At 41.4% G+C, this 12,841-nt stretch overlaps 1 protein-coding gene across 2 annotated transcripts in view; it reads right to left on the bottom strand.

The window, feature by feature from the left end:
- The window catches only part of COL11A1 (collagen type XI alpha 1 chain), a 133,485-nt gene extending 121,533 nt beyond the window's left edge, over positions 1-11,952 (bottom strand). Inside the window, exon 1 of one of the 2 annotated variants that reach the window (XM_086901517.1) lies at positions 11,285-11,952. In XM_086901517.1, coding sequence (XP_086757643.1) covers positions 11,285-11,399 — 115 coding nt within the window. In that variant the 5' untranslated portion in view covers positions 11,400-11,952. The remainder of the gene's footprint in view (positions 1-11,284) is intronic. The other variant, XM_086901516.1, reaches the window with a different exon arrangement.
- Between the last annotated feature and the right edge of the window lie 889 nt (positions 11,953-12,841).

Raw genomic sequence — 12,841 nt, 5'->3', positions numbered from 1 at the left:
CATATTAAATATAACTCCAAAGCCATATTCACTTTTCCTTTCCTTTCCCTTTAGCTTTCTTCCATTAGGAAACTTATGAAAAAATAATCATAATATCTCTGCTGGAAATTAAAAAGCTTCACTGAAGCTAAGTAGTTGTAAACTGGATACTAGACCACACTTCTACATCGCCAGGTCAGGAGAGTATCAAACATCAAATACATGAGGGGAGCTTCATGTGTTTTCTGTTTACTTGGAGAGGGAAAAAATGCATGTAAAAATTTACTTCCAATTTTGGTTAGCCTAGATTTCCTCTACAAACAATGATATGTTTATTTTAAAGGCTATGACAACACTTTCTATTCTATTAACTCATAATCCTATATTGTAAAAGTAGAATGCCATTAAAGATTTTAAAAGTCTGTAGAAATCTAGACCACATTATTATCACATAATAACAGTTGAAAATATCATAGCTTTCATTCACTCTACAATATCTAAATTGAAATGGAATCTGTGATATAGCATTATTAATGATACTGATACAACACATATGAATCAAATTCTGCTGCCTTTACATTGCATTACACCTAACAATTACTGTCATTGCTCAGTGTGGTGTCATCTGGAGTTAAGCAGAATCTGGTGAAAACAGCAGATTCATTTCTGACATGCCCTAATGTCACAAATATAAACATTCATTATCCAAGCTCAGAGGATTTGCTTCCTTTACTTAGACTTCTTGACATTTGAGCTGGAATCTATTACACAACATGGCTCTGCGTTTCTCTTGGTCGAAACTGTCCATGGAGGAGGTTCTCAGGTACCATAACAATACAAGTTATGTTAGCAGAAGGAGGGACTGAGAGACTGTAAGGGAGGGCAGAAACTGATGTCCTCTGGACACACAGCCTGTACTCATGACTTCTTCAATGTGCTACATCAAGCCTCCTCCTCTTAAGGATGAACCCAGTTTTCAGTAAAAATGCTTAGCAATTCTGTCTCCCTGTGGAAATGCTTCTTGTAGATAATCACACAACCTTAAGTAAAAGAACAGACATTACAAGAAAGGAACAAGTTGAAACATATGCAAGGAAATTTGCATTGGAATGGACATGTCTGGTTCATTACATTTGGATTTATTTAAAGGTAGACAGTAGTGAAACGAATGGTGCTTAATCCTATCTTCTTAGTTTATAAAATAATGTATCCTGTCTGTAACCAAGATCATGGTGAACTTAGTACCTTAGTAAAAGGCAATAGAATTCCTTGCCTCTGCTTCAGCAGCCACCGTTAAATTTCATTAAATTGTGACAAAGCCTATCTGACCCTTCAAAGGCAAACTACAAACAACCCAAAAAAGATGCATCAATGGTCCATCAATGGTAGATCTAATGGCAGTAATATCATCTTTGGAATTATAGGAGCTGCTATAATTTTAAATAAAGGAGTAAGAGCTATATATATTATCTTTGTAGCTACAATAACCTTTAAAGATTAATTATCTTCACTTATCAGACTTTGCAATATTGAAAATGTTTTGATCTACAATATGGTTTTTACAATGTTTTAGATCAATTTAGTGAGTGATATTACAGTCAGTGTGGGATTTGTAAATGCTAGGCCATTAATACACACTGAAAATAGAGCTGTACTGTTTCACCTAAAGTAGAATGTTCTGTCCTGGATAAGTAGCTAATGTGTATGTGTCAATAAATTGACACTTAAGCATTTGAAAAACCTGATTTTCTGTTTACTAGTATACATATCATCTTCCAATCACAGTATCTTACTAGTAATTTGAGCCTGCTGTAGTCACAAATAAATTGACAAATTCTGTATCATATTATTTTCATTCAAATAAAATGACATGAACACTTTATTACTGGAAATTTGAGAAGAAAAAATTTACCGCATACTTGTGCTTTTTCAGAAATTTTTTTTGACCCACCTAGGCTAGCTGGCTCTCAGTCAGGTTTCTGACCTAGATATAGCTGTATTAAGAAGTGGTTTATGTGTCAATTCCATGAGTGGCTGCAATTCCACACTAGTGTGGATCTCATGTGGTATTTCATGTCAGATCTGAAGAGGTCAAACATTTATAGTGATCTATCCCAGATGTATGCAGTGGTCCTCAGTAGACTTGGAATGCATACAGATTGAAAACTCACTGAATAGAGAACTTCTGAGTTAGTTTGATTACTCCTTAAAAGATAACCATGGAAGTCAGAATGGGCCTATCTAAAGATCCAGCACCTTTCTTCTATTAAACATGGAACATGCTGCAAGCCACTTACAAGCTGCAGTGGGAACGGAGCCCTTTGCAGATAGCGTGTACTAAGCTTGACATCTGTTCTCGTGCTACAAACTGCACGGCAAAGCACTTCTGAACTGCAGATGAAGGTGCTGCTGCCTAAGGACCAGATAGTTCAAGGCAGTTATTGAAGATAGGGTAAAATCATATTGAAGACAGGAAACCATAATCTGCATTTTCAGAGGGAGGGACTTGATCATCACACCTCAACGTGGAACCCTCCAGGACAGTGACTGTGGTAGCAATGTCTGGCTACAAAACTCAGTCCCATAAGAAATTGTCCAGGGGATGACTCTTTTAGACTAAAATATGTTTATTTCTGTCCAACTATATAATAAAGCAAAGAAGTTGAAATCCTATTATATTTAGATTTTCTTCTGTTAACTCCTGGATGTTAGTCTCTTAATATTATGAGAGAGCACAGGTACAATGATCCTTCACTATTTAAAGGCTGTGTTTACCTACATAATTTACAAGATGCTTCAAATCGCCTGCTGAGGGACATACTTTGAATACAAACAATAACATAACTCAAAGGGAAAAAAGGAAAAGAAGTATTCTGTACTTTATGGATACACCTTAGCAAACTGACGGTGCAACTCAGTGTTTGCTATACTGTTAGTACCTATAGTAACTTTGCCTTTCCTTCTTTTTGATAAAGAGTGCTTTTAAACAGTATTATATGTTCTTCTGATATAATAAACAGATAACTTGAGTTCTCATAATTCTTCAGCAATGCACTTTTCTGATTGATGTGAAAGTGAAAATTTATCAGTGTTCACTCCACAAAGAGCCTTTAAGAGTTACAATCAATAGCTTCTAATTAGGGAGATACAACCCTGTAGTAGAAAAGACCTTAAATTTCCTCAGTACAAAGAATTATATGAGAAATTTAGGAAGACTAATGTTTCTAAGTTACTATGATTTTGCTTCATATTTTTCCATGGAAATAGGCTTCATTCTGCCAGTAATCTGTTCCAATGGAACCACTGCAAAAACTAAAACTTAAAGAGCCTTGAAACATTAATCTTCAGTTCTAAATGAAGTGTTTTCTCAAAGTTTAGTCCAGTTTTATGTCACTGTAACAGATCATTTAAAACCCACAAGCTGTGATGGCCTGGTAGGCTAAAATGTGTGTATTTGGTAAGTACTAATAAAGGGACTCCTTATATTTGTGGACAAGATTTTTCAAAAGAGGCTACTTCTAGTTGGATTTCTAGGTATATATTTAAGGACCTAATTAGAAGGTATTGACTGCACCACAGGTTTTTTTAAACTATGCTACCTATTAAAGACAAAATAACCTATTGTTGTTCAGTTTATTTACTTTTCTTAAAACTTTGAATCTTTACAACTCTAAGAGCTTATTCTAAGGACATTCCATGTATTCTGTAAGTGAGTAAAGATAAATAAACACTACTATGATGTAAGTTTCTAACTGACACTCGTTAAATGGTCCAAGACCTAATGAATGTAAGAGGTCTTCACCTCTTTTTTACCAGCAACATTAGAATCTGGATTTGACAAACTGATAGTTTGTTGACTTGTAGGATACAAAACAAGACTCATCAATTACTAGAAAAATATGCTATTTCTAATGTGGTAAGGTTCTTATTTTTAAGAACAGGTTTCTGTTCTTATTTTTACTCTTGGACACTTTTACCTATAGTGGGAAGTTATATTAGATATCCTTTAAAAACAGAAATACATATTATTTTCTACACTTATTATTTTACTGTGCTCTTCATCTGTTAGGTACTAATACAGAACATCCAAAAGCAGGAATTGAAAAGTATGTTATGCCAAACTGCTTCACTGAGCTTTGCAGTACTTAAAAAGGACTCTATTGCCTTCCCACTGCAGGCTCTAGCCTCTGTATCCCAAGAAATGACTCCCTGCACTTCAGCCATAGGTGTCTAAGCACCAGAAAAGGATCAGGCACTCCAGTCCTCACCATTTCCTACTGGCCAGCTCTGGGCAGAGCTGCCCTTCTCACAGGCTTTTGGGCTTGGCAGTCTGAGCACTTCCTGCCTCCCAACTCTGCTGAGAGCCCGGCCCTGTAATAGAAGAACTGCTCTGGGAACCAGCATCAAAGCACTGGTTCTGCAGTGTCCTTTGGGAAGGTTCCAGCACTTTTCAGAGATGGACTTCATAGAGCTGGATAAAATGAGCTCTCTGTTTTATGGGCTGCAAAAGTGAGTTACAGAGCATCTTCAAGGTACAAAAATGAAACCAATTGAGTTGCCTAATTACATAGTGCTCCTGAAAATTAAGCTGGTTTTTTTTCCCAGGAATCTGAATATAAATCTATGAGATTAACTGAATATATGTTGAATATATATACTTCTAGGAACATACTTCAAGGTTGTTTTACCTGTTAAGAATTTTCCTACATGAATTTTCTAGATGAATTATGTAATTGGAATCTTGACTGGTGACATTTTTAGGAATAGGTGTTATTGCAGTGCATTCATATTTAATGCTTACAAGAACTAGAGATTATCCAGATGCATACAGGAATGCTTTAAATAGCCTAGGACTGACTATTTCACCAACAGAGGCTTCTGTGAAACTGCTCAGAACTGGCTATTTCTGTTTCCACACCAGTTATTTGGATTTTTTTCACTGACTTCCTATCTGCAAAATCTACTAAATACATTATAGTATTTTAAAGGCTATGCAGACAGTCTAGGCATGTACAGGAGGTAATTTAGATACTCACCAACTACTAACTTTACCTCACTTGAAAGACCAAGCTCTAACACTCATACAGTGTTATCAAAACCCAAAAAACCACCCCAAAAGCCCAAAAATCCTCTCCCTACACTACTTATATCCTATACTGAAACCAGTGGAAAACTTGTATAGGTAAAACAACACATTCAGATTTTTAGCAACATTAGCTAGTAGACTGATTTATATACTGGACATATTAAGAAAAAAAAAATAATTTAATTTTTCATTACATTGCATAATTCTGAAATGTAACCTAGATTTTAAGGCTTTTTATCATAATGTTTTTCACTACAAAATGGGACTTTTGTGTTATTCAGAATCCTCTTGAGACTGGATAGATTGTACTTTTATCACTTGTTTAGCAACATTGACTGCCATCAAGCACTGAAGACCTGATGGTGATTCCATAAAAGGTTTCACTTGCTACCCCCAGAAAATTTGGCTTGTTCATCATCTGTGCAGACCTGTATTGATCCATTATTTTACAATACTTTAACATCTGTCTCCATATTTCTATGAACTTATTCTTATTTTGCACCACAGCAAAACCTTTTAGGACTGTATTCCAAGTGTCCAACTGTATTGAGGCCTCTGCTAAAGATCCAAAAAGTTCTCTTTGTACAGACTGCACACACAGCAGTTTCAGCTGTGAAAATCAGCAAAACAAGTATTACGTTCTTGAGTAGCCTATTTCTATTACCACATAAAAAAGAGACACAGTCTAAAAATGGTCCATGCTACAGGAAGAGACAAGGTGTTCCCTCAGCAATTAAATATGAAAGAAACGGAGTCCGCTTAAAAGTTTTGTCATCAAGGTATTTATTGAGAAAGAATTCAAATAAGAGTTCAAAAATATCTTCCCATAAATGAGAGTTTTCAAAAATGGAACATTTGTACATTTTTCAGCTTTAAGCATAGAATGAAACCAAGGACAAGATTTAGAAATTATGCCATTTAGCATAATCTTATTTAATTTGATAAAAACAACTTATACAACTAAAATATTTCACCATATTTTTCCTGATGTCAAAGGTATCTCTCTTTTGAGAACAATGCAAGGAAATCAGGTTCAATTCTGTATCCTACCAATATTAGCAGGAATTTGTATTAAACAAACACCAAGGCTGCAAAGTCTTGAACTATCTATAAACTGTGAATATTTGATAATCTATCAGATTACTATGATAATTTGAATAACGTAAGGTGCACAGGTAAGGGACAGAGTAGGTAGCACTTAGCCTACTTCAAAAATGTGACTATAATTTGATTTACTACTAAGTTAATTTCTATCATAGACAAAGCTTAGCTGTCAGTGACATTATTTGCAGCAGGATCAGAATCTAAGTTGTTTTTTTATTAATCTTTTATAATACATCTTTCAATTTGGTTTGCAGCAAACACTGCTTCTATAATATGAGCTCTGGCAAATACCTTCTATTTCACACACTGTGTACATTAACACTTGGACTTGCAGTGAAGTCCCAGACCTGAAATTCACAAAGGTTTTTACAGTCCCTTATGTGTGCTAATGTGCTAAAAAAGAATTTAAGTTCTGCCAGATTCTACTGCTATTGTAATAACCGGGTCAACAATTAATCCTTACATTTACAGTCTGTAAACTTGGTATTTAATACTGAGTAGAACAGTTATAAGCCCTTGCAACAGGCATGTGTGTTAACCTAATTCCTTCTAAGCCACTGTTCTCTATTGTGTCCATCCAGAGAGCAAATCTCTATCACTGCATGAGACTTCACATTCTTAGAACATTAGAGATTTCTCCCAAGCTCTGCTTAATTTATTCCCTCCTATTATCAACAAATACTCAGAACAATGATAAATTACCCAATGCTAGGACGATTTCTTCTGAAAAGAAGCAGAACGCTCTACAGAGAAAAGAAAAGCAACTTCTTAATCTTGCTGGCAGATGGAAACCCTACTGTTCACCACTGTACAAAACAAATCCGGGAAAGACATAATTGCTCCAGTGTGTTTTAGGTATAACCTCAGCAGTAATGTCATGGCTCCTTTAGTATGCTGAAACTGTCTCAGAATTAAGGGTTCTCTTTGGGGGACATCAAGTAACTCTGGGCATAACAGTTGTAAAAATGACAACTTTTTTCCTACATTTTATATCTGCTGCAGACACCTTCTTTTACAAACAATTGGCAGCTTTGGGGGTGGGTTGTTTTACATGGGGGTTTTTAGCAATCAGAACAAAAGATAAGACCAGGAAAGTTTTTATAGCAAAGATTTTTTTTTTTCCTATTGTCATTTCTATTATAGGGAAGAGATTATTTCAATCCAAACGCACAGAGTATTTGTGCACCTATACACAGTTAAATTTGTTAAGATATACACAAAACTGAAGCTGAGATATTTTTTTTTTCTGCAGAGGTAGGAAAGAGACAGTTTCCTGCAGCCTGAATAGTCTTTTCCTGTATCCATGTGAGGTCTCCTCCTAAATTCAGTGAAAAGATACACACTCTAGAGAATTAGCAACACATACCAGTCATTTTTTCTGTCTCTGATGTCTTCTGCTGAAGTTGAAATAATTATTTTACCCTAGAAACAATTAGGAAATCGAAATTACATAGCAAAACAGATGTATACATGCAGGTGTCTCTTACATTATTCGAGGAAGATTGGACCATTTCACCTGCTGATCCCTGGGACTCAGAAAAACTTCAGCTAGAATCACTAGCTGCATCTAGTGAAATCACCCTTTGATTATTCATTTTTGTCAACTTTGGGATTAACAATCTGAGAAACACAGATGCAAATTATAACACAAGACAATTTCACTGAAAAACAAAGGAATGCTTATAATGTTAATATTATATTTAAATCTTAAACGTTAATTGATCAGTTAAAATCAAAAGTACATCATAAATTGTGCTTAAAAGAAATTCCTACTTTTCTAGTTTAAAACACATTTTGTACAGGTTTAGACTAGCTGGATACATTCAAGAGCTTTCATTCAACAAACAGATCCATATCTTCCCTACTAAGCAAATACAAATAAGTAGCAGTATTAAGTGTGCATCTACAAAGAAAACTCTCATTTTGCCATCACTAATTGGCCCAGTTCTGCATTCCTTCTGCACCTAGAACTCCCACTGCTTTCCAAGCCTGTGTGTGGGAAGCACAAGGAACCTTTCTATTTCCTAAGATGACAGCAAGATGTATCTATTTATTTTAGAAACAAATCTGCTCATCGCTTACACAGAAGGACCAAAGTTTTCTATATATAGGTTCATAGCCTCATTTTCAGTAAGGCTTCTCAAACCCTTTTTTCACTCAGATTAAGAGCTAGATTTCCATTTGCTTGAAAAAACTTATAAATAATAAAAAGGCTGATTTTTCATTTCTTGCCCATGAAATTTAAATCAGCATCACAATAGTGCATTGATGTCAAGCCCTTACAAAAATTTATAGTGTTGAAGCCATGCCATTTTGACTAAATGAGTTTATTCATTCCAAATGCATTACCAACAGTTTTAGTATTAAAGGTGAGGAAGGGGAAAGGAAATCAAAGGATGTCTTTAAAAACACTGAATTTTGTTTACCTTAGCCAAGTCATAAAGCAAAAACATTTTCTGAAAAGAGCTACTTAAGAGCTAGTGGGTACTGAGCTGACCAAGTATGAGTCACTGCTTCTCCCATGCAGTTGATTCTCACTTCTGTAACTTTTTCTGTCTAAAGAATAACTTAAGAGCCCAAACACTTCTTTGCACACCATTTCTTACAGGTATGAAAGACACCTCATACTTCTCTGTGTTTTGGGTGTTTTTTGTTAAATAAAGAAACTTTAAAAAAAGTCAAGAATTTTAGGAATGTGTTGAGGTTTGTCTACATGGAATGGCTTCTGTTGTCCTTAAAAAGACACTGGAAAGATTAACACTTTATATGAATATACCATGTAATTTTCTTTTCATAGTGATAGTTTATGAAAAGAAAATTGAAGAACAGAAGATTTAAAAGAGTTTAAAAGAGCAACTCATATTTTTCACAGCATTTATATTTTATCCAGCATTTTCATTTAGTCATTTTGTTTACCTGCCATTTATGCTATTTTATTTTATTCCCTGGTATTTTCCCTCTCCAATTTTCAAGTAGGAATCATTATGTCCTATGTTATCTTTTAACTACTTTAAATAAGATTAGAATGCATAACAGATGATTCAGAAATAAGTCTCTTGTACTGTGTTAGAGAAATTAGGTCAACTTCTAGTCTCTCTGTAGTCAATGGAAAAACTCTTACTGACTTCAATAACAGATCAAGCCCTGAACACACAGCTCCCTGTAGTTCCTAAGCAAATAGCATACTGTATCTCAGAAAAGGTCAAGAACTAATTTATTTTCTGAATGCTTCTACGAAGAATAAGAAGCCTGTAGTTCTGTATTTCTGAAATGTCCTTTATTCAGAAGACAAGAAGTCTATCAATATAGCCTTTTAGTTTTGAATAAAGTTACCACTACCAAATTAGTCTACCTAGTGTTGCTGAATACAGTCCAGTGAGTATCAGTTCTGTTGATTTCAGCGTAAATTCTGTTGATTTTTCCTGTGCTTGCTTGGGTTTAGATTTTCTTTCAACTTGTCATTTGCATCCAACCCATTATGTAAACAAGGTCTACATAAACCCTACTTAATTTAGTCAGTTCTACTGTGAAAAGTGGCATAAGAATAGATCGTGCCTTGAAGGATTGTTTTCTTCTTGAAGAAATTTAGTTTCCACTTAGTAACGAGCAGCCGAATCCTTGAAGCTCTGCGTGGTTAATTCACCCTGGTGTAACTCCAGCGAGTCCCTGGAACTGCGAGAGGGATGAAATCTGACCCCTCCAGTCCCTGTCAGAAACGGGGCCAGCAGGGGGCAGGAGCCCTGATTGATCTGACACCGTCAAGGCTGCGCCCAGGTATAAAGGCTTGAATGGAAACTGATCACCTTTCCCTGCTCCCTCTAGGACGCCTGTTGATTCTGGAGTCAGATCGAGAAATACTTCGTTAAAATAATAAATACATTAAAAAATTAAACCTTTCATTTCGGAGAGTTAAGCCCCTTCATTGATGTCAGACCCACAAAAAAATAAGAACCTCAGTCCCAGCCAGACTGGCCTCCAGATGCGCCTGCGGGCTCCGGTGGGAGGGAGGAGGGAAGGGAGGAAGAGGCAGCGTTTTCACCCCCAGTAGGAGATGAGAAGTCTCCCGCCGCCGGAGAGTCCGCACTGCAGCTCGGCGGGCGGCGAGCTCAGCCCAGAAAAGCCAGCTGGGCTGGCGGCGGTGCGGGGAGCGCAGGGAAAGCGCTGCGGACGGGAGGAGTGCGCAGAACGCGAGGGGCGCTGCGGGGGAGGGGGCGGCGATTCCTTTCTGCTGAGGCTGCTGCGCTGCTGCCTGGCTCTTGTTCCCCCTGCAAGTCCCCCGCGGGCCGCACCCTGCCCACCAGGTCCACGGACACCTAAGGGACCACGCCATACCCCGGGGAGGCTGCAGACTTGGGAGGAGGCTGGGGACGGCGCCGCGGCGCTGCCACCGCCCGCGGGGAGCCCAGCCATCCCGGGGCTGAGCCCCCCGAGCCCCCCCGGGCATCTCCGGGCCCGGCACCGCTCGCACCACCTGCGGGGCGCCGCTGCCCCGGGAGCTGCCCTCCGCAGCGGCTGCCAAAGGGCCCCCGTGCAAGTGCATTTTCTCCTCCGCTCGCGCCCTGGAAAACTTTTTGACCACTAAAACCCGTTGCAATAGGAAAAAATAAAAGAGAGGAAAAAGGAGAAAATCAGAGCAGAGAGCCTCCGCCCCCAACTTTCCCTTTCCCCTCCGAGGAGATGGCAGATACTTGACGGTCAATTTCAGTCACAACCTGGTGAACTTCAGCAGTTCAACAAAACAAAGTTGGGACGCACAGTCCACAAAACAAGAGTCCAGTGCTGGAAGAGGGTAAGTGTCTGTTCAACAAGTATTTCTTTCGTTTTCCCACCCCGCCAGTGCATCTCCTTTAGCTCATTAAAAACACATCCGCAGTTTAAGGCTGCCCGAGAGCCGTCCCTCCGCGGTACCTGGGAGGGCCGTCCCAGCCCGCGCTGCCGGGGGCTCCCCGCGGCTCCCCGCGCCCGGAGCCGGCTCCGAGAGCGCTCTCGCCTCCCCAGCACCGCCAGTCGCTCTGACAGGTTTCCTCCGAAACGCGGCCTCAGCCGTGTCCTGGCTCCTTTCCCCGAGGAGGGGAGAGAGGCCACCGGACTCCCGGCTACCCTTTGCTTTCTTACCTCCTCTGACCTCTGCAGCCTGGAGAAGGAAAGCGAAGGTGATGAGCACGGTTACAGCCGAGTCCCAGGGCCACCTTCTCGTTTTCCACTTCGTGGACCATCTCTGCATCTCCATGCTGGGCACCCACAAGTGTGAATTAAACACGGGCGCCTTCAGTTTATACCAGCTCCGTCCTTTCCACTATATTCCCAGAGATGATTTCTCCTATAGAGCCATACGTGATAAACCGAGAGAAGGTTTTCTCTCTCGCCCCGCTCCCGCTCTGCCCGGCCTTGCACAGGCCACTCCGACCCGTCCTCCCCGGTGCCCTGCCTTCACACTGAGGGGAGATGAGGGGCTTTAATCAAAATGCAAAGAGCTCCGCATCCCCCTAAAGGCTTCATCCCGTCAGAGGGCTGGGCGAGCGGCTCCCAGGGCCACCCCTGGAGCCCGACTGACACGCCAGCCGCCGGGCGGAGGCCAATCGCGGGGCTCCCCCGGCCGCCCACAGCACCGCCCTCCGCCTCGGCGGCGGCACACCGGCCGCTCCGCGGGCACCGCCGGCCCCCGCGGCGGCGGAGAGCGGCCCTGCCGAAGGCGCTCGGGGTACGCAGAAGGCGCGGCGGGAGGAGCCGGGGACGGGGCTGGGGTGTCCCGTCCCCGGGTCACCGCCGCCCCCCGCCCGCTCACTCCGCGCCGCGCGGGCCCCCTCGCCCCGAGCATGCGCAGAAGCGGCCGCGGCGCCCCGCGGAGCGAGGACGCGTGGGGGACGGGCGGGGGGCGACTCTGGGGACAAGCGGGGGAGGGGGACGCCGGCGGGGGAGGGAGCGAGACGGGGCAAGATTGAGGAGAGCAGTGTGCGTGAGAGGAGCCGGGGCGCTGAGGTGAAGCGCCTGCGGGGTGCCCCTCGGGACTCCCCGAAACAGCCCGCTGGCCTTGGTGCGGCGGCAGGTCCGGCCCCGGCGGCCCGTTCCTCTTCACACCCCTCCCAGCCACAGCTTGTTCTCACACACCCTTGGGGGACCTCCGGGGGCTTCGCTCTGAGGCGGCTGTAAGAAAGGAGGGAGCGGGGTGGTGAAGGAAAAGCCCGCCACCGAGCGTTGCCCTTGGCCGCCTCACGACACCGTGCAGCCCGGCGGGCCGGGGGTCCGCTCCTGCCGGGAAACCTCCCGCTCGCGCTCCCGTCCTGCCCCACCTGTGCAGCCATCGGTAACACCGACCGGCCCGCAGGCTGAAGCCTCTGGCAGAGCGTACTTGTGCAGCAGGTCCAGCCGAAATCCTCGGTTGAGGTCGGGTTCTGCCCCAGCTTCTCTGGAAAATGAGAGAAAATCACGGTAGCGGAAATGTATATAATTTATTTTAAAAATCTGCCGTCACTAAGATCTTTAATGCCTTACAGCAGTTAATACATAAATGGTTTATCAATAAAATATATGTTTATTTTATGTGTCAAATTACGCTTCAGAAATTTATTATCTTTCATAAAGTATCTTACATTTTGCTGCACTCCATTAATAGTAGCTCTTTCTGTTCTTGGTTTCCTGAAACAGTTGGTATCGTCATTAGATTTGCATCTG

Source organism: Cyanistes caeruleus, chromosome 9 (assembly GCF_971803275.1).
Source record: "Cyanistes caeruleus chromosome 9, bCyaCae1.hap1.1, whole genome shotgun sequence".
NCBI lineage: Eukaryota > Metazoa > Chordata > Aves > Passeriformes > Paridae > Cyanistes > Cyanistes caeruleus.
This window is presented reverse-complemented; position numbering and strand designations above follow the sequence as displayed.